This window comes from Gossypium arboreum, chromosome 2 (genome assembly GCF_025698485.1).
Source record: "Gossypium arboreum isolate Shixiya-1 chromosome 2, ASM2569848v2, whole genome shotgun sequence".
Classification (NCBI taxonomy): domain Eukaryota; kingdom Viridiplantae; phylum Streptophyta; class Magnoliopsida; order Malvales; family Malvaceae; genus Gossypium; species Gossypium arboreum.
Window position 1 is genome coordinate 64,627,592 of NC_069071.1, and position 22,007 is coordinate 64,649,598.

General features: G+C 35.2%; 1 protein-coding gene and 2 long non-coding RNA genes across 3 annotated transcripts; all 3 read left to right on the forward strand.

The window, feature by feature from the left end:
* Positions 1-315: 315 nt before the first annotated feature.
* LOC108466880 (actin-related protein 3-like) lies at positions 316-8,684 on the forward strand. The gene is made up of 9 exons (XM_017767233.2): positions 316-665; positions 750-1,209; positions 1,699-1,845; positions 6,003-6,095; positions 6,250-6,369; positions 7,033-7,143; positions 7,692-7,817; positions 7,895-7,993; positions 8,219-8,684. The coding sequence occupies exons 1-9, from the start codon at positions 619-621 to the stop codon at positions 8,297-8,299; spliced, it is 1,284 nt and encodes a 427-aa protein (XP_017622722.1). The 5' UTR covers positions 316-618; the 3' UTR covers positions 8,300-8,684.
* Positions 8,685-10,006: 1,322 nt separating this feature from the next.
* On the forward strand, positions 10,007-11,803 carry LOC128283778 (uncharacterized). The gene is made up of 3 exons (XR_008274190.1): positions 10,007-10,079; positions 10,548-10,633; positions 11,450-11,803. It is a non-coding gene; the product is annotated as an uncharacterized LOC128283778 (long non-coding RNA).
* A 5,295-nt stretch (positions 11,804-17,098) lies between these two features.
* Positions 17,099-19,081, forward strand: LOC128283640 (uncharacterized). The gene is made up of 2 exons (XR_008274037.1): positions 17,099-17,900; positions 18,944-19,081. It is a non-coding gene; the product is annotated as an uncharacterized LOC128283640 (long non-coding RNA).
* Positions 19,082-22,007: the final 2,926 nt, after the last annotated feature.

Below are 22,007 nucleotides of genomic sequence, written 5' to 3' on the forward strand. Positions count from 1 at the left end.
TGGTTGAAAATTTAAATTTGAACAACTTAAAAAATGAGTACAAATAATAATTTAAAAGGTTCAATTAGGTACTTTTTGGAAGACTTATTTGACATTTTATTTCTTTTTAACTTTGATCCTAATTATGTTAAATATTTTAATTAAATAAAATTATTAAAAATATATTTAAAAGTTACATGGTTAAAAGTTTTACAATATATATTCATTTTCAAAATTTAATCTATAAAAATAAGAGGAAGTAATATTATAAACCCGAAAAAAGATGACATGGTCCATCAAGGACCACTAAAACATGCACATCAACATCATAAGGCAGACTAAGTCGTACGATACGATGGGAAAAATGTACGCATCACTGCCATCAAGATCCACGACATTCCTGCCTTTGTCTTTCTTTTCCATATTTTTATTTTGTTTGCTAAGAAAAAAAATCAATCAATTGAAATAATCGAAGAAATGATTTTGATGATAAACTTGATGATAATGGAGTTTTGATGTGTATTTTATTAGATTATTAAGTTTGGATATCAACTACGATAGCTATAAATTCTTCGAAGAAGCTAATACCCTTGAAACTTCGCTGCTTTCGGTTGGTATCGACTACGGTCTATCTTCCCGATGGACCCTACTTCTCGCCCCACCGTCGTCATCGACAACGGTACCGGGTACGGTTTATCTGTAAAATCTTAGCATTATCTGTTTGATGAAATTCCCCAACATTTTTCTTTTTTTCTTTTTTCTTTTTGCAGTTTTTCTAAGATGGGATTTGCGGGTAATGTAGAGCCGTGTTTTAATCAACCAACAGTAGTAGCTCTTAACGACTCGTATCTAAATCAATCCAGAGCTTCTACAAAGTTAAATATGGCAGCTCAGTATTCAGCTGGGGTAATGGCGGATCTTGATTTCTTCATTGGAGATGAAGCACTGTTGAGGTCGCGAGCGAGTAACACTTATACCCTTAGCTATCCTATTAACCATGGTCAAGTGGAAGATTGGGATGCCATGGAACGGTATTGGCAGCATTGTCTATTCAACTATCTACGGTGTGATCCTGAGGATCATTACTTTTTGTTGACTGAGAGTCCACTTACTAATCCTGAGAATCGAGAATATATGGGCGAAATTATGTTTGAGACGTTTAATATTCCGGGTCTTTATATTGCTGTGAATTCTGTGCTTGCTTTAGCAGCTGGGTACACTACATCTAAGGTCGGTTACTCGTTTTTGATACATTATATTGTCATGGAATTTTATGCCTTAGTTGTTTATTGTTATTTTACATGATCTACTTTGGGTCCTTGGTTCTCCATGATTGTTTGTATTATTTACAATAATAAACTAAATCTTTTAAAATCGAATAACAATTGTATCAAAGCCCTTTCGTAATTCAGAAATGATTGTAATAGTAATTATTATGTTACATTGTCCATGAGAAAAGTCTACTAGCTATCTTTAATCTAATGTGTTGGATTTTCTACTAAACAGTAATATATGGTGTCATTTAATCCGGGAATGTGTTGAGTATACACAGTTGGAGTAATTTTATAATCAGTAGAGTTTTATAGCTACTGCTTACTGATTTATATAATTTATCCAGTCTTTACCTTTAAAATACATTACACAATTGGAGGTTGTTATGATGAAAGCATGAGCAGTGTGGTGTTGATCACATTTAGTTTGACCTACAGTTTTCTATAGTGTGAGATGACAGGGGTGGTAGTGGATGTCGGAGAAGGGGCTACGCGTGTTGTACCTGTTGCAGACGGTTATGTTATTGGGAGCTGCATTAAGTCAATACCAATAGCTGGACAAGATGTTACTCTCTTCATACAGGAGCTCATGCGGGTATTTTTTTTCATAACTCTGTAGTGCTTTGATATGCTATTCATTCAATTTCAAAGTACTTAAAGGTTATGATTGTGTCTTGATGAGAAACTTATCTACACTCCTTGGCATTACTCAGCTTTTTCTGTGGTTGGATTCATTTACTTATGCATTTTCCTTTATATGCTGTGCTTTTATGCACTCAGTTCCAGTTTTTATAGTATCATGCTTGCCTTTTGGGCTGTGTGGTCTCTTCTTTTAGGAAACTTGATGTCATTCTACAAGTGCAATTTATTGTTTTTAACTCTTTCTCCGATCCTTTTGTTGCCATTGGAAGAAATGCCAGTTTTAATTCTTCAAGATATGTTCTCTAGAGGCAATTGAAGTGTCTTCTCTTCTTTCTTTTTCAAATTTGCATCATTGTTGTGTTCATGGTATTTATTGACCAAGATAGCTTTCCTTGTAAAGGTTCATGGACACTGAACTTAAATATTGACTCTTCTAGCGGTTCTTTATCATGCATGTATGTGATTGCTGACGAAGATAGCTTTTCTTGTAGAGTCTCATAGACACTGGACTTAAATATTAACTCTTCTAGTGGTCATTTATTATGCATGTGTTGTGAAAATTTCCAGTGAAGAAAAGAAGAGAGACGAGAAGAGAAACATAAGAGAAAATTGGGAGGAAGAAACGATTTGATTTGATCCAAAATTCAATGAATACTGCATTGCTTACATTGTTTTCCTTAAGTTGCTGAAAATGAACTAACGGCCATTTAGTTATCACAGCTGTACACTAACAACTGTCAAAACTCACCGTTTCAGGTTTAATATAAAACACACTATGTTACTAATGGAAGTGCACTGTTTCACTCAACACCAAAACTCACCGTTTTGAAGCAATATTTCCCTCCCTACTATTCAACGGTTACAACTGAATTTTAAAACCACCAGGTATCCTATCCCTAGCGGTTTCTCCCGTAAAAATTACCCCCCTCTGCCAAAAGATCCTTGACCTCAAGGGTCAAAGTGAGGAAACTGGTGTTGCAGGTTCTCCAGTCGCTCCCAAGATGTGTCTTCTGGAAACGTATTAGCCTATTCTACAAGGACTTCAGTGACAACATAGTTGCCATGTTTAACCATGCGCCTATCAAGTACTCGAATGGGTTTCTTGAGCATAGCCCCATCAGTCCCCACTAAGGGCAATTGAGCCTGGTGAGGAGCCTTGCCTATGTGTCGTTTCAACTGGGAGACATGGAATGTGTGGTGGATGCGGGATCCTGGTGGCCGTTTCAACTTGTAAGCAACTTCACCATCCTTAGCTTCCACAGCAAATGGCCCATAGTACTTTGGGGCAAGTTTTTGGTTGGATGCATGTTGCACAGTAGACTATTGATATGGTTGCTGCTTTAGGTAAACTAGATCACCTTCTTTGAATACACCATCACTTCTTTTTTTTGTCTACCAACTGTTTCATTCGAGCTTGGGGCTTGGTGAGGTGGAATTGAAGAAGTTTTCTGGCAGCTTCCCTCTGCTGAAGGCTTCGATCTACCTTGTCCATACTTGAAAGACTAGCCAGGTACGGCAAGTGGGTGGGTGGGTGGCTCCTGCCTGTACGGTGCCTTATATGCCGTGGTTTGTATGACTGAGTGGAGGGTAGTGTTGTACCACCACTTGGCCAAAGGCAGCCATAGCTATCAATCACTGGGCCTCTCATCGATCATACAATGCAAGTACCCCTCAAGACAATGGTTAAGCACCTTGGTTTGACCATCGGTCTGAGAGTGGTAAGCAGTAGACATCTGCAACTTTGTGCCAAGGCGTTTAAAAAGTTTGTGCCAGAATTGGCTGATAAAAACTCGATCTTGATCAGACACCAATACCTCAGGAACTCTATGCAGTTTGCAAATGTTGTCTAAATAGACTTGAGCAACGATGATGGCAGTAAAGGGATGAGTTAAAGCAAGGAAATGACCATACTTGGTTAGTTTATCTACCACAAGGATGGTATCATTACCCTTGGACATAGGAAGGCCCCAATAAAATCAAGGCTGACCACTGCCCAAGCTTGATTTGGAATTGGCAGTGGCTGCAATAAACCAGGATAAGCAGAATTGTCAGCTTTACAATGTTGGCAAACTAGGCTTTCTCTGATCCACTGCTTAAGGTTCTTAGACATCCCCTTCCAATACTTTAGTCCAGACATCCTATAGCAAGTAGCATGCACACCTGAGTGGCCTCCAAGGGTGCTCTCATGGAAATATCGGAAGAGTTCCTTCCTAATTTACTAAATATCACTGATAATAATCTTCCCTTTTCTACGCAATACCTTACCATCCCATGAATACTTAGGATGCCAGTCAGGTTGCTGTTGAATCTCCTCGCAAATAGTGTGCAACCATGGATCCAATAACTAGGAATCCAAAGCCTTCTACCACAACTCAGTCAGAACCATACTCCCTGTGTATTGAAAAAGTTGACCCTCCTGCTCCTGAGGCCTCCTCGATAAGGCATCAGCCACTGCATTTTGGGACCCTTATTTATAAGACACCACAAAATCGTAGCCAAACATCTTGGTAACCCACTTCTGTTGATACAGAGTAATTGCCTACTTGTCAGTGAGGAGCCATAAGCTTTGGTGATCAGTCCATATATGAAACCTTCTCCCTACAAGGTATGGATTCCATTTTTTTAACAGCCAAGAGGGTTGCTAACATCCCTTTGTCGTATATGGACATAGCTTGGTATCTAATGCCTAAGGTGTTGCTGAAGTATGGCAAAGGCTTCCCCTGCTGGTGTAAAACTGCCCCTACCCCTAAACCACTAGCATCCGTATCCACACAAAACTCTTTTTGAAAATTCGGTAGGGCCAACACTGGAGCACTGCAAAAGGCTTGTTTGAGCTGATTAAAAGTTGTCTCGGCTTCCGCAGACCAGTTCCATTCCTTGTTTTTCTTCAACATGTCAGTGAGGGGTCTGGCTATAAGACCATATCCCTTGATGAGCCTCCTATAGTAGTTCGATAACCCTAGGAACCCTCTCAACTCCTTAAGAGAACCAGGCTTAGGTCACTGCATCATACACTCGACCTTTGAGGGATCCAAGGCTACTAATCCTTGAGAGATCAAATGTCCAAGGTACTTTATCTCCTGTACTCCAAAACTGCATTTGGATTTTTTTTGCATACAATTGATGGACCCTTAGTTACTGCAAAACTGCCTTGAGGTGTGCCAGATGTTCGAGCCAAGTAGTAAAAAAATACTAGTACTGACCTTCTGAGAAAGGGCTTAAAGACACTGTTCATCAAGGATTGAAATGTGGAGGGTGCATTAGTCAAGCCAAAAGGCATGACTAGGAACTCGTAGTGACCCTCGTGGGTCCTAAATGCAGTTTTCCACACACCCTCATCCTTCATTCTAATCTGATGGTAGCCAGAATGCAAGTCGAGATTAGAGAAGAAAACAGCCTGACCAAGCTCATCGAGTAACTCATTCGATTACTGGAATTGGATACTTGTCTTTGACAGTCATCTGGTTCAATTTTCTGTACTCTACACAGAGTCATCAATTGCCATCTTTTTTTCTGACCATAACAATGGGAGATGCGAATGGACTGCTACTGTTCCTTGTGATCCCGGATCCTGTTGAAGTTGGTTGACATCCGTCTGAAGCCTAGTAGTGACCCTATCGCTTGCTATGAGAGCCGATTGAAGCTCTGATACTTTTGTTGCGAAAATTTCCAGTGAAGAAAAGAAGAGAGATGAGAAGAGAAACAGAACAGAAATTGAGAGGAAGAACGATTTAATTTGATCCAAAATACAATGAATATTTCCTTGCTTACACTGTTTTCCTTAAGTAGCTGAAAATGAACTAACGAACGGCCATTTAGTTATCACAGCACACTAACAGCTGTCAAAACTTACCGTTTTAGATTTAATATAAAAGGCACCGTATTACTAATGGAAGTGCACCGTTTCTCTCAACACTAAAACTCACCGTTTTGAAGAAATGTTTCCCTCCCTACTGTTTAGCGGTTACAACTGAATTTTAAAACCACCTACTATCCTATCCCTAGCAGTTTCTCCCGTAACAGCATGTATGTGAGCCCATCTTAGATTTGAGGATATGGAGATTGTAAAATAACTACTATTTAGTTATCATGAAATCTTGCCCTTTTCAGGAAAGAGGAGAGAAAATGCCACCTGAGGATTCATTTGAAGCAGCTCGGAAAGTGAAGGAGATGTACTGCTATACATGTTCTGATATTGTCAAGGTTATTTTCTTTCATTGGATTGTGATTTTGGAAATATTTTGGGACAGCCATTAACCTCAGGATTCTTACCCAGCTTTAGATACTATAATGAAGTTCCCAACTTCTGGTATTCAAACGGTAATCTGATAATATCTATTTTTTGTAATTTTCTTAGGAGTTCAACAAGCATGACAAAGAACCTGCCAAGTTCATCAAACAATGGAGGGGTATTAGACTGAAGACGGGGGCACCATACGCCTGTGATATTGGTTATGAACGATTTTTAGGTCCTGAGGTTTGTTACACTTTTTCCTTGCAAAGTCATTTCTAAGTTCAAGGTTACTGGAACTTTTGGAATTTCTTCATATTTAATGAGAATTTTTTTGTGGGAATGTCTGTGTTATATTAGCATGTTCCTTTTGGAGTATTTCAAGGACTCTCATTAACTAACTCTCGCAAATGGATAAATCTCTTGGCTATCTTATGAAGATATTTCCCTTAATGTCTAAGTACTGGGATGCTTGATCTTTTCCTTATCGTCAATAATTTAACTATGTTCATCCTAGAGTCTTGGTTTCCTTGCAGCTAACATTCATGCCTATTTTTAATTTGTCAAGGAGCACACTCCTGCTCTTTTTCTGATTTGCTTATCCTAAAAAATCTGTCTTTAATCAGAGAGAATATAGAGTATGCCTTAACATGATCTTTCCAACAATATATATTTTCTTTGATGATTAAAGTCATCTTGCATCGGTTCAAACATAGCTGGGTGACTGGGTGTGCAAGTTTTTCTTGATTTCCTGTATTTAGATTTCCTAATGCCATGCTTTGGCATTTTCCAACTTCGATGATGCAACTAGGTATTTGATGATTTGCTTTATTTTTCAAGAAATGAAAATTGCTACTCGAAGATTGCTTGCTGCTGATGTTTTTTTCTTTTTAATGGTTGGTTTGACAGGTTTTGTTTAGCCCCGAGATATATACCAGTGATTATATAACCCCTTTACCAGCACTAATAGATAAGTGCATTCAGTCAGCACCAATTGACACAAGAAGAGCTTTATATAAGGTGAAGTATGCATAGGCTCAAAAGAAAAAGAAAAGACAGATTGCAAATTTTGGTTCTTAGCCAAGACAATCAAATGAAACAAGTATTATATTTGAAGGATGAGATGCACTTGTTAAGGATTGAACTGGTAGTCATTCACTTTGCTTATTGATGGGTTCTTAGCTCATCTGTCAGTTAATTTAATTTTCAAGGATGATATCTTAGAGATGTTATATATTTTAGGTTAATCTCCTATATCAATGACCCTTCTACTTATGAGTTGATTAGAATTTATTTTCTCAAACCTGGTCTGGTAGTAATCTGTGAATCGAAAGACATATAGCTGTTTGATTCGTTTTATTTTACTGCTAGACTGTTAGTCCAATATGCAAGGTTTTTGTACTTGGTTGTGCCGCTTGTTCTCTAACATTCTTGATAATGATCAAAACAAATGAAGGTTGCTTTTAAGTTCATAAACTGCTGAATGGAATGAGAAGAGAAAAATGAAATTTTACATGTTTTCCTCATATTTTAATGGAAGGTTTTACTCAATATTTCAACTGTTTCAGAATATTGTGTTGTCTGGTGGATCAACCATGTTCAAAGACTTCCACAGAAGATTGCAGCGGGATTTGAAAAAGATTGTGGATGCCCGAGTTCAAGCAGCTACTGCTCATCATGGTGGGGATATAAAAGTAAGTATTTTTGAGCTTAACTTGTTTTTTCATCCCGTTAACATTCAAGGAAAGCTCAGTGCTAATCTCCTTTCCAGGCAAAACCTGTGGAAGTTCATGTAGTGAGTCATCCTATCCAAAGATTTGCAGTTTGGTTCGGAGGTTCTGTACTAGCATCAACTCCGGAATTTTTCGAGGTACGAATCTCCATTTCTAAAAGAAATATTCTCTTCTTGTTTCTTTCTATACAGGCCAGTGAATGGCATTGAATTTGGCATGTATCATCATCCAATGTTCTTGTTGTTCTTGATATGTGAGTTGTCTGATGTGCTTGCTATTACTGTCTCCATATGCATCATTTTTAATCTTAAGAACTAAACTTTGATATGGGCTGAAAGTCTCCTCAACTTCTCTGTGTAAAGGCGTGTCATACAAAAGCAGAATATGAGGAACATGGAGCAAGCATTTGCCGCGTGAATCCTGTTTTTAAGGGGATGTATTGAGGCAAATATCCATTTTTCATTAAAAAAGTCTTCTGGTGGTTTGCTACTTCAACTTCCATTATTCCCGCTTTGCTCGGCGGAAAAGCCACGAGCCAGTCTCAATTACAGTGGTCAAAGAAGTTTTGACACTCATTCTTTACCTAGGAGTTTAGATAAGGATTTTACGGAAGTTTTCTTCTCATCACGGGAGTAGGGTGGTTGGTTGTGTTTTGTTGGAGCAGCAGCCAGCACGAAACTTGATGGTGATTTTATGCGATTATTCCACCTGTGAAGTTTCTGTTAGAAAGCTAGGTTTATTGACTACTATTGATGAGTTAGAAATATTTGTTTTTGCAACAGTGTTTTTAATTCATATTTCCTCTTTTTGTGTTACTTTTTATAAGAAGTTGGCAGATTTACAATCATGGGTTACAATGTGATTTTAGTAGCTGTGTGCACACTATATATATATATATATATATATATATATATGTAACTCTTGTCACATCGACCAATACGGTGATCTTATCTGGTCTGTGCTCCATTATCGGAGTATCTGGTTATTATTATTATTGTTACGGATGATAAAATTCAATCCATTTCAATCGCATCAGTTCCGAAGAGCATAGGTGTTTTATATGATTTTATAGATTTATTTATTTTAATTAAATTAATATTATTTTAATTATTAAATATAATAAAATATTTTTATAATTAAATTATTATTTTAAATTTATTCTTAAATTTTTAGAGTTGTTTTTTTTTGTGAAAAGAAAATTCCTAAAAGATTAAAATAAAATAAAACAAACTCCCAAAAGGGAAAACTTCAAACATTTGAAAACCTTCTCTCCTCTCTTGAATTAGTTTAGCAATTCCATTGGCTTCTCTATTATCTTCCATTAGAATATGTCAAATGACCCAATGTCCAATTCTAGACAAGAGTTGGTGAATTCTCCTTATCAAAGTTGATTCTAAGTCCTTACGAGCATGGTCTTGAATTGCTTGGACTGCCTCTATGCTATCAGTTTGGATTATTACGAAATCATAGCTCCACTCTAAAATAAGCGTTAATCTATCCAATATGCTCTACAGTTCGGCCTCCATAACAAAACAACATCCCAAATACCTATTATAGGCTAGGATCCATCTTCCTTCCTGATCCCGCATCACTCCTCCAACTGCAACAAAACCTATTCCCTCTTTGGCAATGCCATCTGAACTTAAGCAAACCAATTTTTTGCCTAAGGTCATAAGTGATGTTGGAATTTGCGAAGCCTCCTTTGTTGCCATATTATTAGAAGAAGCATACTAGTTCACCCAACTATACGAGACTTTAATTGTAATATCCTGATTTTGGGCCTAGTCGGAATAGTGGTTTCGTGACCACAAAATCCGAGATAGAAATAATTATTTTATGATTATTTTAAGGTCTATGATATGATTGCATGATTGTGTGAAAATTTCGTGAAGAAATTTTATGCATAAAGTGCTTAAATTGAAATTAGGGACTAAATCGAATAATTTGCAAAACTTGTATTCTAGAAGTTTCTAGTATGAAATTGTTTTGAAATATTAATTAGGAGGTCTTAAATAGAAATTTTACCAATTTCTAAGTCTATGGACAAAAATTGGACATGGATGGAATTTTTGGAAAGTTTAGTAGTAAGGGCATTTTGGTCATTTAGAGGTAAAATGAATTAAAATACAAAATTAAAAGCCAATTTTGCTCATCTTCAACCCCATGGCCGAATATAGCAAGGAGAAACCATGGCTAGGGTTTTTCAAGCTTACAAGCTCGATTGTAAGTCCGTTCTAGCCTCGTTTTTAATGATTTTTACGTTTTTGGAGTCCCTAGAGCTCGATTTAGCTTATGCTAGCAATAATTTAACCTAGAGTTTATATTTGGAAAAATACCCATAGGTGAAATTTGTGTATTTTGGTGTTTTATGATAGAATATGAGGTTTTAAATTATGTTAGACAACTTGTGCTACTCGGTTTTAAGTGAAAACGAGCAAAAGGGCTTAATCGGTAAAAATACCTAATAGTCATAAGTACATGTTAGAGTGAGAATTTGATGTTTCCATAGAAGGGAAAAATGATCAGCATGTCATAAAACATAAGAAAATAGGCTAAAGTTTAATTTACGAGCTTTGGGGAAAAAGTGTAAATATGCAAAAATTTAGGGGCAAAATTGTAATTTTTCCAAAATATGATTTTGGGTCAATTTGAATAATGTGAGTCCTAATTAGACTATATTTTAAATGATAGAGCAAGGAAAACTGAAATTCGGGCTAAAATGGGGAAAATACCAAGTTGTGGACGAAATGGTAAAAGTAGCCATTTTCGCATATGAGGTAAGTTCATATGTAAACGTTGGTAACATAGTTATTGTTTTAAATGTTTTAATGTTATTTAAATGATATGATAATTATTATGAAATATCATATTTGTGACAATTGTTTGATAATATGTCAAATTATGTGATATACTTGGAAAATGTGAAATACTACCGTGTATCGGTATCGACATTCCATAGAAGATGGTTGAGACATATGATTGGGAAAAATGTCCCGTTGAACCTTAGGAATGGATTAGGATACAAGTGACATGTCACTGGGATATTTGGGCATCCGAACTCGTTGAGTTGAGTCCGAGTTCACTTATGGATGCGAGCGTTCGAACTCGTTGAGTTGAGTCCGAGTTTGAGAGATGTAACTAGGCATCCGAGCTCGTTGAGTTGAGTCCGAGTTCACTTATGGATGCGAACGCCCGAGCTCGTTGAGTTGAGTCCGAGTTCACTTATGGGCGGGTTACATGGTAGCTTGGCTACATATGTGGCACTTATGTGCAAACTTTCCATGTATCCGAATTATATTCCGATGTGTTCAACGGGTAAAGTTCTACTGAAATGGAGGAATACTCAAGATGAAAGGGACGTATTGGTAAGTGTTGTGAAATGGGTACTTTGAACAGGTATGTACTTAACCCTCGGGTTGAAAAATCGATATAACAACAATATGGTAAGATGATAAATGAAAATGTGATATGAATGTCTTGGTGATGATTATGCAAATGATGTTTTATGTTTGCTTATATGGTTATGTTACTTGCTATTTGCATGTGAACTTATTAAGCATTTATGCTTACTCCCTCCTTTTCATTCCTTGTAGTTTTGACAAGCCAACTCGGAAATCGGGAACGGTCGGAGGCTTGCTCACACTATCTGTATACCATCTTGGCATAATGGCTTGTATATTTTGAGTATGGCATGTATAGCATTATAATCATTTTGTATATATGGTCTTATGATATGGTTATTGAGTGGTATGGAAATGCTCGGTAATGATTAGCCATTGGAATGGCTAATCATGATCACATTTGGTGTTATGTATGTCAAATTGCTAGCTAATCCATGGAAACCATGAAATGGGTAAAATTTACCATAAAATAGATACAGACAGCAGTAGTAATGTGAATTTGAAAAATCACTAAAAATAATAGAAATGGAATTAAATAATGAATAAGTTATGGAATCGAAGCTTGATGAGTCTATTTTCATATGGAAGAAGCGAAACAGGTATATGAGCTATATTTTATGAGGTGTTTAAATTTTTGTGAAACAGGGCCAGAGCGATTTTTGGATCCCCTGTTCTGACTTTGGAAATTCACCATAAATTTTAAAAAGATAATTAGAAGTCATGCTTTATATGTACAGATTCCTTATTGATTCTAGTTTTATTAGAGACAAACGGTATAGTCATTGAAGCTCTGTACAGGGAGATATCTTATTCGTAATACACAGAGGTCAGAGTAGTCAAACCCTGAAACAGGGGAGACTTTAACTAATAAACTGTACTAATTGGCCCAACCAAAAATTCTAGAAAAAAATTAGCAGATAGATATATGAGTCTAGTTTCAGGAAAAATTTACGGAATTGGATTTAGAGTTTCGTAACTTGAGATATGATTTTTAAAGCGACTGTGATACAGTTAGCCAGCTTGTCTGGAAATTTTAAAATGAATTGTATGAGCTGTTTAAGTAATGAATTAAGTCCGTTAACACCTCGTGTTCGACTCCGGAAACGGTCTCGGGTACGGGGCGTTACATTAATAATTTCATTTTCACTCTATGGAATACCCTGAAATAAAAGAAGATTGCGATTTTTCTATATACACCACACAGTAAGTCCAAAGAAACATTGCCTCTCAACATCTCCCAGACATATTTGAAGACGGTTTTGAAAGTTTGACGCAAACCACTCTAGAGGATCTCCTGAGAAAAATAGAGACATCTTGTCAACAGGGACAATAAGTTTCTAAATATCTCTAGCTGCAGGATAGTCTCTTAAGGCGTGCACCACATCTTCCTACTCGTAGTGACAAAACCCACAAGAACTATCCATACAAATATGCTTAATCATTCTTTCCACTTTAGTAAGTAGACGTTGTTGGAGGGCAAGCCAAATGAAATATTTAACACTCTAAGGTCCCTGAAATTTCCACAGAATCTGTCAAATTATCTTTTTTGGATTCCACGACCCACCTTGGATTCTCCTATAGGCACTTTTGAGTGTGAATGAACCTGTTGTTGAGCCTCCCCATACAACTCTATCCAAACCGACTACAGAATACGGTGGGGGACCCCTACAATCCTCTGGATGATCTCTTCTAAAAGCCAAAGTCAGAAAAGATCAGGTTCCAGTGTCCTTCATTAGTAATCATATCGTTAAGTGTGTAATCCATCACCAAGTTTGAATTAGATGGGATAAAATTATAAAGAGGACCAACATTAGGAATCCAAGTATCTTTCTAGAAGTTAATACTATTATCATCTCCTACTGACCAAATTAATTTTTTTCTAATTAGTGGTCATACCTTTGAGAGGTTTTTCCAAAGGAAAGAGTCGCTACTTTGAATCAAGGTTTCCAGTATACCATCCTGGATCATATATTTTGACTTAAGGACACAAACCCAAAGGGCTTCTGGCTCTGAAACAATCTAGAACCCAATTTTCATTATGAAGGTCACGTTGTGATCTCGAACCCGCCTTAATCTCAAACCACCATTGGGTCGCAACTAACAAACAGACTCCCATCAAACCAACGTCATTTTTTCCCACTAGTCGAAGATCCCTAGATAAACCATCTTACCAAGGGCTCTATTTCATCGCAAATACCTTTAGGAATCATCATAAACTGCATAAAAAAACTTGGGATCGATAAAAGAGCCAACTGAGCAACTGTGACCTTTCCAACTAGAGAAAGTTTACACGCGCATCCCAGCTATTCAACTTGCCTTGAATCTTGTCCACCACAAACCTTAGGGTGCTATTTGTAACTCGTTCATAAAAAAGTGGCACGCCCAAGTATGATCCCAGATTATTCATTTTTTGAAATCCCAAAAGGTTGCTAATCCTCCACGCTAGATCCTCCTCAACCCCTTTGAGGAAAAGAAGTTTATTTTTAATATTTGAATGTTGAATACTAATACGTTGGTAACTCTTAGTTTTAAATTATATGAAAAGTATAATTTAATACGTATCTAAAGTATATTTTCATCTTTAATATAATATTTTTTCATAATTAAAATTTAATAATAAAATAAAATATTATTCTAATGTTAATATAATATAATAAATAATAAAATATTTCTTCAAAATAAATAAATAAATAATAAAAGTATATTTTAATAAGTAATTCAATATAAACTTTTCAATTTTTATTATTACTATATAAATTCATTTTAACCAAAAAAATTAATTTTTTTGTTTATAAGAATGATATGTTTAGTAAACTTATTTAACCAAATGTCTAAATAAAATTAAAATTTTAATTTAAGTAAAAAATCTTATAAATACTTTTAAAAATTAAAATGGAATATAATAAACAACAAATGGTATATTGGTTAGTTTAAATTTTTTCCAAACTCATGCTTTTATATGGATGATATTATTTTACTTCATAATATAAGAAAAGGGATATATCTTAAAATTATATATGAACTTTGATTCAATATGCAATTTGATATATGAATTTTGATTAGATGCAATTATACACATGAAAATTTGTAATTCAAATATATACAAGAAATTTTGATTTTGATTTTAATATACACATTTAAAAAATAAATACATAAAATTATTTTTATATTTGATAAGTATAATTATATGTATATGTAATATATAAATATAAAATGATGGTATGTCAATAATTGTGTTAATAATTTTTAAAATTGAATAAAATCAAAATTCCATATATTTATAGTTTAGGTGCTTTATCCATTTTTGGTTTCATTGCTTGTTGCTTTGTCTGGTTTAATAATACTGCTTATCGTAGTGAGTTTAGGCCCACTGGACCAGAAGCTTCTCAAGCTCAAGCATTTACATTTCTAGTTAGAGATCAATGTTTTGGGGCTAACGTGGGATTCGCTCAAGGGCTTATTGGGTTAGGTAAATATCTAATACATTTCCTGATCGGAGAAGTCATTTTTGGAGGAGAAATTATGCGTTTTTGGGATCCGTGTGCTCCTTGGTTAGAACCTCTAAGAGGTCCCAATGGTTTTGACTTAAGTAGGTTGAAAAATGACATACAACCTTACACATTAGACTATAATTCATGTATAATTTTAAGATTTATTCTTATAAATAGATTAAGCATTAATTTAGTGAATAAGATTGTGGTTGCGTTGGCAACGTAACACCCCAAAAGATTTTAAGTTTTCGACATTTCTCTTAGAGAATTTTTGTCCATAATTTAGTGTGTGGAATTTGATTTATTTAGATTTATTAAGACTTTGAATATTATTGTGTCATGAATTAGTATCATAAGTTATTTTTAAAATTTAAAATTAATCGAAAAAATTACGAGATAAAAAGATTAAATAATGATAATTTTATGTTTGAAGTTATTTTAGTCATTTGACACTTGCTTATGTTAAAATATTAGTGATTAGGAATGTGTGCGGTAATGGAATAATATTTTGGTTTATTTTATATTTAGAGATATATAGGTGACATACTTTGAAGATTAAATCTTGATATTTTGACTTTTCTTGTGTTTTTAAAGGTTAAAAAAAATGAACATAAGAGGACAAAGCCCCCATTCTTCATCTCCACCACACTTAGGGAGAAAGAAAAGCTTTGTTCTTCCATCTTTTAATCTTTTCTCTTAAATCCTGCAAGCTTCCAGAATCTTTTTCTCATTTTCTTGCAAAATCACTTCATCAAAACCTTGCTTAACTCATTTCTTTCATCATTCTCATCACCTACTCACTTAGGATTTTGTTGTTTTGTTGTCTAATATGAAAATATTTAATTAGAGTGGTTTTAGTAATTTAAGTGGCTATTTAATGTTGGCATCAATGATTTAAATTACGGTTATAGTCACGTTTTCGATCGCATTACATTTATTACAATTATCAACTAAGCGGAGGTTATTGCTATCATAACACTCATAGTAGTCATGATTTTTTTAAAAAAAATTGCACAATTTATTTTAAATTTTAAAAATATAATTACAATCATAAAATACTATCTTCTCATAATTTTTAAAATATTTTATGATATTCTATAATGTTTTAATTGATTTAATATATTTATATAGCACATGAAAAAAGTGAATCCTTTTAAAATTTTATATTATTTAAATAATATTTTATTTTATTTTATAAATATTATATCTACTATCCTTAAAATAAATATATAAACAAATACATTAAAATAAAATCATTAAAATTTTGCAAATATTATATTTTTAATTTTCATTTTTCCCATTTTAACTTTTTTAATTAATTTTAGTTTGGTAGCGTGTATCTCAAAGCAAAAGGTTAAAACACAAAAACGCTTAAAAATTTTTGTGAATTTAATTTTGTAATTCAGATACCTAGGTCCTTATACTATATATTTTGGCATTTTGCTAAATTGGGTACTTATACCTAAGGGAAGGATACTCAAACATGATCCCTTGAAATAAAAAATTAACCCTGTAGCTATCTTGTTTTAGCACCTAAATATACCCTTCACTAATTTGCACTTGTAGGACATGAGATTCAAACTTAGAACACCAAAAATGTATACAAAAACACCTCCCAACATAGTGATTATGAAACATGTTTAGAGAACATCCATTTATAAGTACTTTTGTAAACCATGATCAATCTAATTTTAATTCATTCAAAAACAAGATCAACTATGACTCAAAGGAATCCATAAAACTTAACCATTAAACACACCCAAAGATTACCAAAAACACATTCAAATATGGTAGGCATAAAGTGTTCTAAAAGAACAACCAATTTCAAGTGTAATATCATTGAAGCTTACTCAAATTGTCGAAAAATATGGACATCACATATATAATAATTGCAATTACATGTTATTACTCACTATCATAAAAGATTAGCCGAAATTAAAAGTGATCTAATTTGATTAAGGTTTATCGACTTTAGTAATTAAATAAAGTATGTCACATCCCATATTTTTACTTTGGTAGCGTAAAAATAAAAATAGGAAGTGAAGTGATCTAGTGGTTTAATGCTCCTTAGCTATTCTAAAGGTTCTAAGTTTAAGTCCCCTTGTTCATATCCTATTTATTTAATTTTTTAAAAACATTTCCTATGTGCATAATGAGCTTGCCGTCCACCCCATAGCTACCTTGTTTAGGAGGGTTCCTTTCCTTCTTTAGGAGTCAAACTTACCATAAGTTGTAGTAACATGATCCCTTTTTCACTCCATGTTTTCCTCTCTTGTCATTTCTTCTCTCTATTGCCAAAGAAGTGGTTCATTGAACTTAGACTAGGTTAACCACCCGTTCTCCCCACTCTCTAACTTTATTTGTTGTCCTCTACTCGCTCTCCTCCATATTCTCTCTTTTTCTTCCTTTTCTTATCTATTTTTCTCCCTTTTGCTACACATCACCTTTTTCTTTTTCATTTTTACTTCTTTCACCGTAACCAAACCTATCACCACCAAACACCATACCTCTTAGCCACTGTAGCTCCTCCTACTTCTCCTCCTCTTTCTCTTCCTCATTGCCGCCAATCACTATCGTGATCAGCACTGTGCGCCACTACGGGTCTCTTTTCTCCTCTATCTCCCTTCTCCTTTCATCTTCTTTTTCCATCACTTCTTTTGTCGAACCTTTATTATTATTATTTATTTTTTTGACACCCTTTGCCAGATCATCACTCCTCTGGTCTTCGAACCGCTGTCACCGCTATTGGACCACTACCGTCTCCATCGGTGGTTGAGTTTTCTTCTTCTTTTCTTTTAAATCTCTTTCATCTCCTCTAGTGACCAAACCTACACCACTCTCCTATTTGAATTCCTTACTTTGTATTTTAGTCTTACCGATCAAATGATTCTTGTAGATCACTAAACTTCTCTGTTCCTTCACCAAGTCGAATCACCGACTTCGTCGTGTTAAACGAGTAAACTACACAAGTAGTTTTGGCATCATTCCCTTCTCTCTATTTTTCTCTTAAACCGAATGGTACTAAGTTTATATGCTTGTCCTTTGTGTGTTAACACCCTTGTCCCTATGTTCTTTGAAGGACCGAACGACAACGACTTAGGAAATCATTAATGTTGGGAGTGAAGGTGTTAGATTCGAGTGTTAGATTAAGAGTAAGTTTATCGATGAGACTTAAATGATTAATTTCTATTAGGTATAACATTCATAGTGGATCCTAACCAATAAAGATTATTTGTGTGTTTAGATACATTTTTCGGGTTTAAATCCAAGTGAAATCATTACCAGGGGATTGTGGCATATTGAATCTACGAAAAAGATGTGGGTTCAATACTATTACTTGTGTGTGATATGTTTTCCTTTTTTATATTAATAAGGTAATTATAATTAATCGTAAGTACACTAAATATTTAAAAAAGAGTTGAGAAATTAATCAAAGGAACCCAAGTAAGTGACTTTTACTTGAGTAATTTTATGAAACACATGATATGTGATGTGATTATAACTTTGACAAAGATGTATGTGTAGATCTCATCCTCATGATATGTGATGCATGGCTTTTGTGATATATTAGATAATTTAAAAATGTGATATCTATATATGTGTATGTTAATATTGAGATCTATGATCTAATGTGAAAAACATGTTAAAGTATGTGAAAGTGATTAAAAGTGATTATTAAGTGATATGTGATTATGTGATCATGTTCACAGGCCTAAGTGTAAAAGTGATTCCTAAGTGTAAAAGTGATTCATATGTATTAAAAAGCGAACCATATCACATGCATGGGGTGGGTTTTGTGAAAGCTGGGAAGTATGTGGCAGTTTATCTGCAAATCAGTGATGGCTTGTCCACAAAGTGTTCCAGTGGCAGTATATCTGCATATGTGGTGGATTGTCCACAAAGTTTACCAGTGGCAGTTTATCTACAAATCAGTGGTGGCTTGTCCACAAATGGTGTTCTGGATGGGAGAGTTCTTGGGAACTCAATATTGGTGTGAAGCGGAGATGGGTAGGAAATTTTATTAAATGTGCATCGTTTTTAAAATTGTTCATGCATAAGTAACAATGTTAAAATTTATGAAAGTTATGATGATCGATATGTTGAGATTTATATTTTGATATTTATGTGAATATATATTTATATTGATCTCACACTAGGCCCTTTAAAGCTCACCCACTTTACTTGTGTGTTTCAGATAATCCTTATGGTTAGTACTCGGATGCGATCATCAATGATGCTCTTGAAAATGTTTTTAAATAAACATATGGAATTTTATTTATGATTTGGATGTTTATGGACTTTATTGCTATTTGAGACTTTTTATGTTAAATGATGGTATTGTGGCATGATTTTTAACATTGGTCATTATGCATGGATTATACTTATGGATTGAATAAATTGAACTTTTTGCTAATAAATAAAGTTTTGAAAAATTAAAGAAAAACTATTTTTGCAAACTCGTTTTATCAAATTTGAATTTAAAGATCACTAAGATGTTTTCCAAATAATGACAAAGAAATTCTATCAAAGTTTTTGCAATTAAACTTATCATTTTTTAAGAGAAATAATAACACATGTTTTCAAAGATGAATGAATTCACTTCAACTAATAGTTTCACCATATTTATGGCCCATGTTATCGCTTATATCGGGCCGTAATGTCTAGGCCCAGTTTGAGGGGTTACATTTGGTGGTATTAGAGTCCTGTTCAAAACTCAGACTATGGGTAAGATATTTTCAAAAAAAACATTTACATTATAAGGAGTATTTTCAGAGGGAAAAAAACATACCTCATGTTCAATTTGTTGTAAAAAAATTTGAGACTCCCGAAGCTGATCCGAGGTAAGTGTTCTTTAGATTTGAAACTATAGACTGTGAAAACTGTAGACTGTGAAAAATCTAGATGGTGAAAATGATAAATACTGTGGCAAGTGTTAATTCAAATGAAGCTTCGATTAAAAATATTCAAGTGATAACATATAAACTTACCTCTATTAACAGACAATTCATAAAACTTAAAATGAGTACTCACGAAGTTAGAACTCGGGGAATAAGAGCTTACGAAGTGAAGGGTCATGGAACCCAGGTTGACTCATATGCATCCCAAGTACGAACCCCTAAGCCAGCAATCAAAAATGTTGATCGTGTACCCACTATTGAGGAGAGTCAACATGAGCCTGCGGATAAGGCTATATCACAGGCCATGCTTCGAGTGTTAGAGCGAGTGGTAAGTACTCAGTCTGGGGCCAGTAGTCATACCACTATTAATGAGAGGCTTCATTCAAGTAGAACCAAGTTGTTTAGGGGCGTTGCTGAGACAACCCTCACTGTAGCTAAGTACTGACTGGAGGCTACAAAGAGGATTTTAGATGATATAGAGTGCACTCAAGGGAAAAATCTTAAAAGAACTATGTCACTGCTACATTATGAGGCCTATCGCTGGTGGTAGACCATTGTGGGAGTATTTTCTAGATGCCTTCCATAAGAAATAGTAGGCATGACGGACGTGGAGGTTAGGAGGCTAGAATTTATTGAGCTCAAGTAGGGTGACATGTCCGTGACAGAATACGAGGCAGAGTTTCTAAGGCTTAGCCATTATGCTCCATGTATGGTTGCAACTGAGCAAGATAAGTGCAGTTGATTTGAGTTTGAGATGAGGTCCTAGCTGATGATGCAAGTGGCCTCGCTTCAAAAAAATGTTTCAAAGCTTTGGTGGAGAAAACCAAAATCTATGAGGAAGCCCGACACATAGAGCACGAAAGGAAGGAATAGGTGAGAGTTCCTGCGAAGAGATAATTAAGCCCTAATGTGCAAGGCCCGCCTTCAGTTAAGTCGACCAAAGATGATCGACTAGGCCAGAATGTTGTTGTAGCGGGAGGTAGAATTCAGAACTGTTCTACTTGCGGCAAGAGACAATCAGGTGATTGTTGGAAGAGTACGGGTTCATGTTTGAAGTGTGGGTCACTAAATCATAAGATTTGAGATTGTCCGTAATGTAATTAACAGATGCAAGTATCAAGACAAAATTGAGCCTCGAATCAAAGAGCTGGACAACAACCCTAGAGAGCTTAGGGATAGAACAGAGGTGGAAACGCTTGGCAGAGGCAGCAAGCACCGGGTCAGGGTGCTAATCGAGTATTTGTGAGGTAGTCGACACCTACGTATGCGGCTAGGCACAAAGGAGATCATGATGCAGTAGACGCGATAGTAGGTACTTTTACCGTTAATGTTGTCTCATACTTCGCATCAATTGATAATGGTTCTACCCACTCGTATGTGTCTTGTGTGATGGTTTATAAGCTAGGAATTTAAGTAGAGGAGACTGTAAGCGATATAACTATCCTTAGTCCTTTAGGACAATCTGTGCATGTGAACAAGATATATAGGAGATGTCCATTGCAAGTCTAAGGTGACGTATTTCCTGCTGATCTAATGAAATTTCCATTTGGAGAGTTTGATCTCATGTTGGGCATGGATTTGTTGAGTGAGCATCGGTTTAGTCTTGATTGTGATATGAAATAGGTTACCCTAAGGACTACATATGGGAAGGAGGTAATTATGATCGAGGAGCATCGAGATTACTTATGTAACGTGATATCTGCCTTAGTAGCAGATAACTTGATTCGTAAAGGATGTGAGGTCTATCTAGCATACATCATGGATACTAATTTAGATGGTGCTATGTTAGAAAGTATTTGAGCAGTGAAAGAGTTTCCTAACGTATTTCTAAAAGAGTTTCCCAGTTTACCTCTAGAATCTGAGGTTGAGTTCAGAATTGAATTGTTGTGTGGGACAGCACTGATGTCCATTGCACATTATCACATGGCACCTAAGGAGCTTAAAAAGCCAAAGTGAAGTTGCAAGAGTTGCTTGATCATGGCTTCGTAAGGCTAAGTGTATCACCATGGGGAGCTCGGGTGCTATTTGTGAAGAAGAAGGATGGGTTGATAAGGCTTTGTATTGATTATCGATAGTTGAATAAATTGACTGTGAAGAATAAATACCCTTTGTTGAGGATTGACAACCTTTTTGATCAATTTAGGGGTGTCACAATTTTCTTCAAGATTGATCTGAGGTAAGGTTACTATCAATTGTAGGTGAGAGAGGCTGATATACCTAAAACTGCTTTCAAGACTCGATATGGGCACTACGAATTTTTAGAGATGCCCTTCAAACTTACAAATGCTCTCACCGCTTTCATGGACTTCATGAATAGAGTCTTTTACCCTTATCTCAATCAGTTTGTAGTAGTCTTCATTG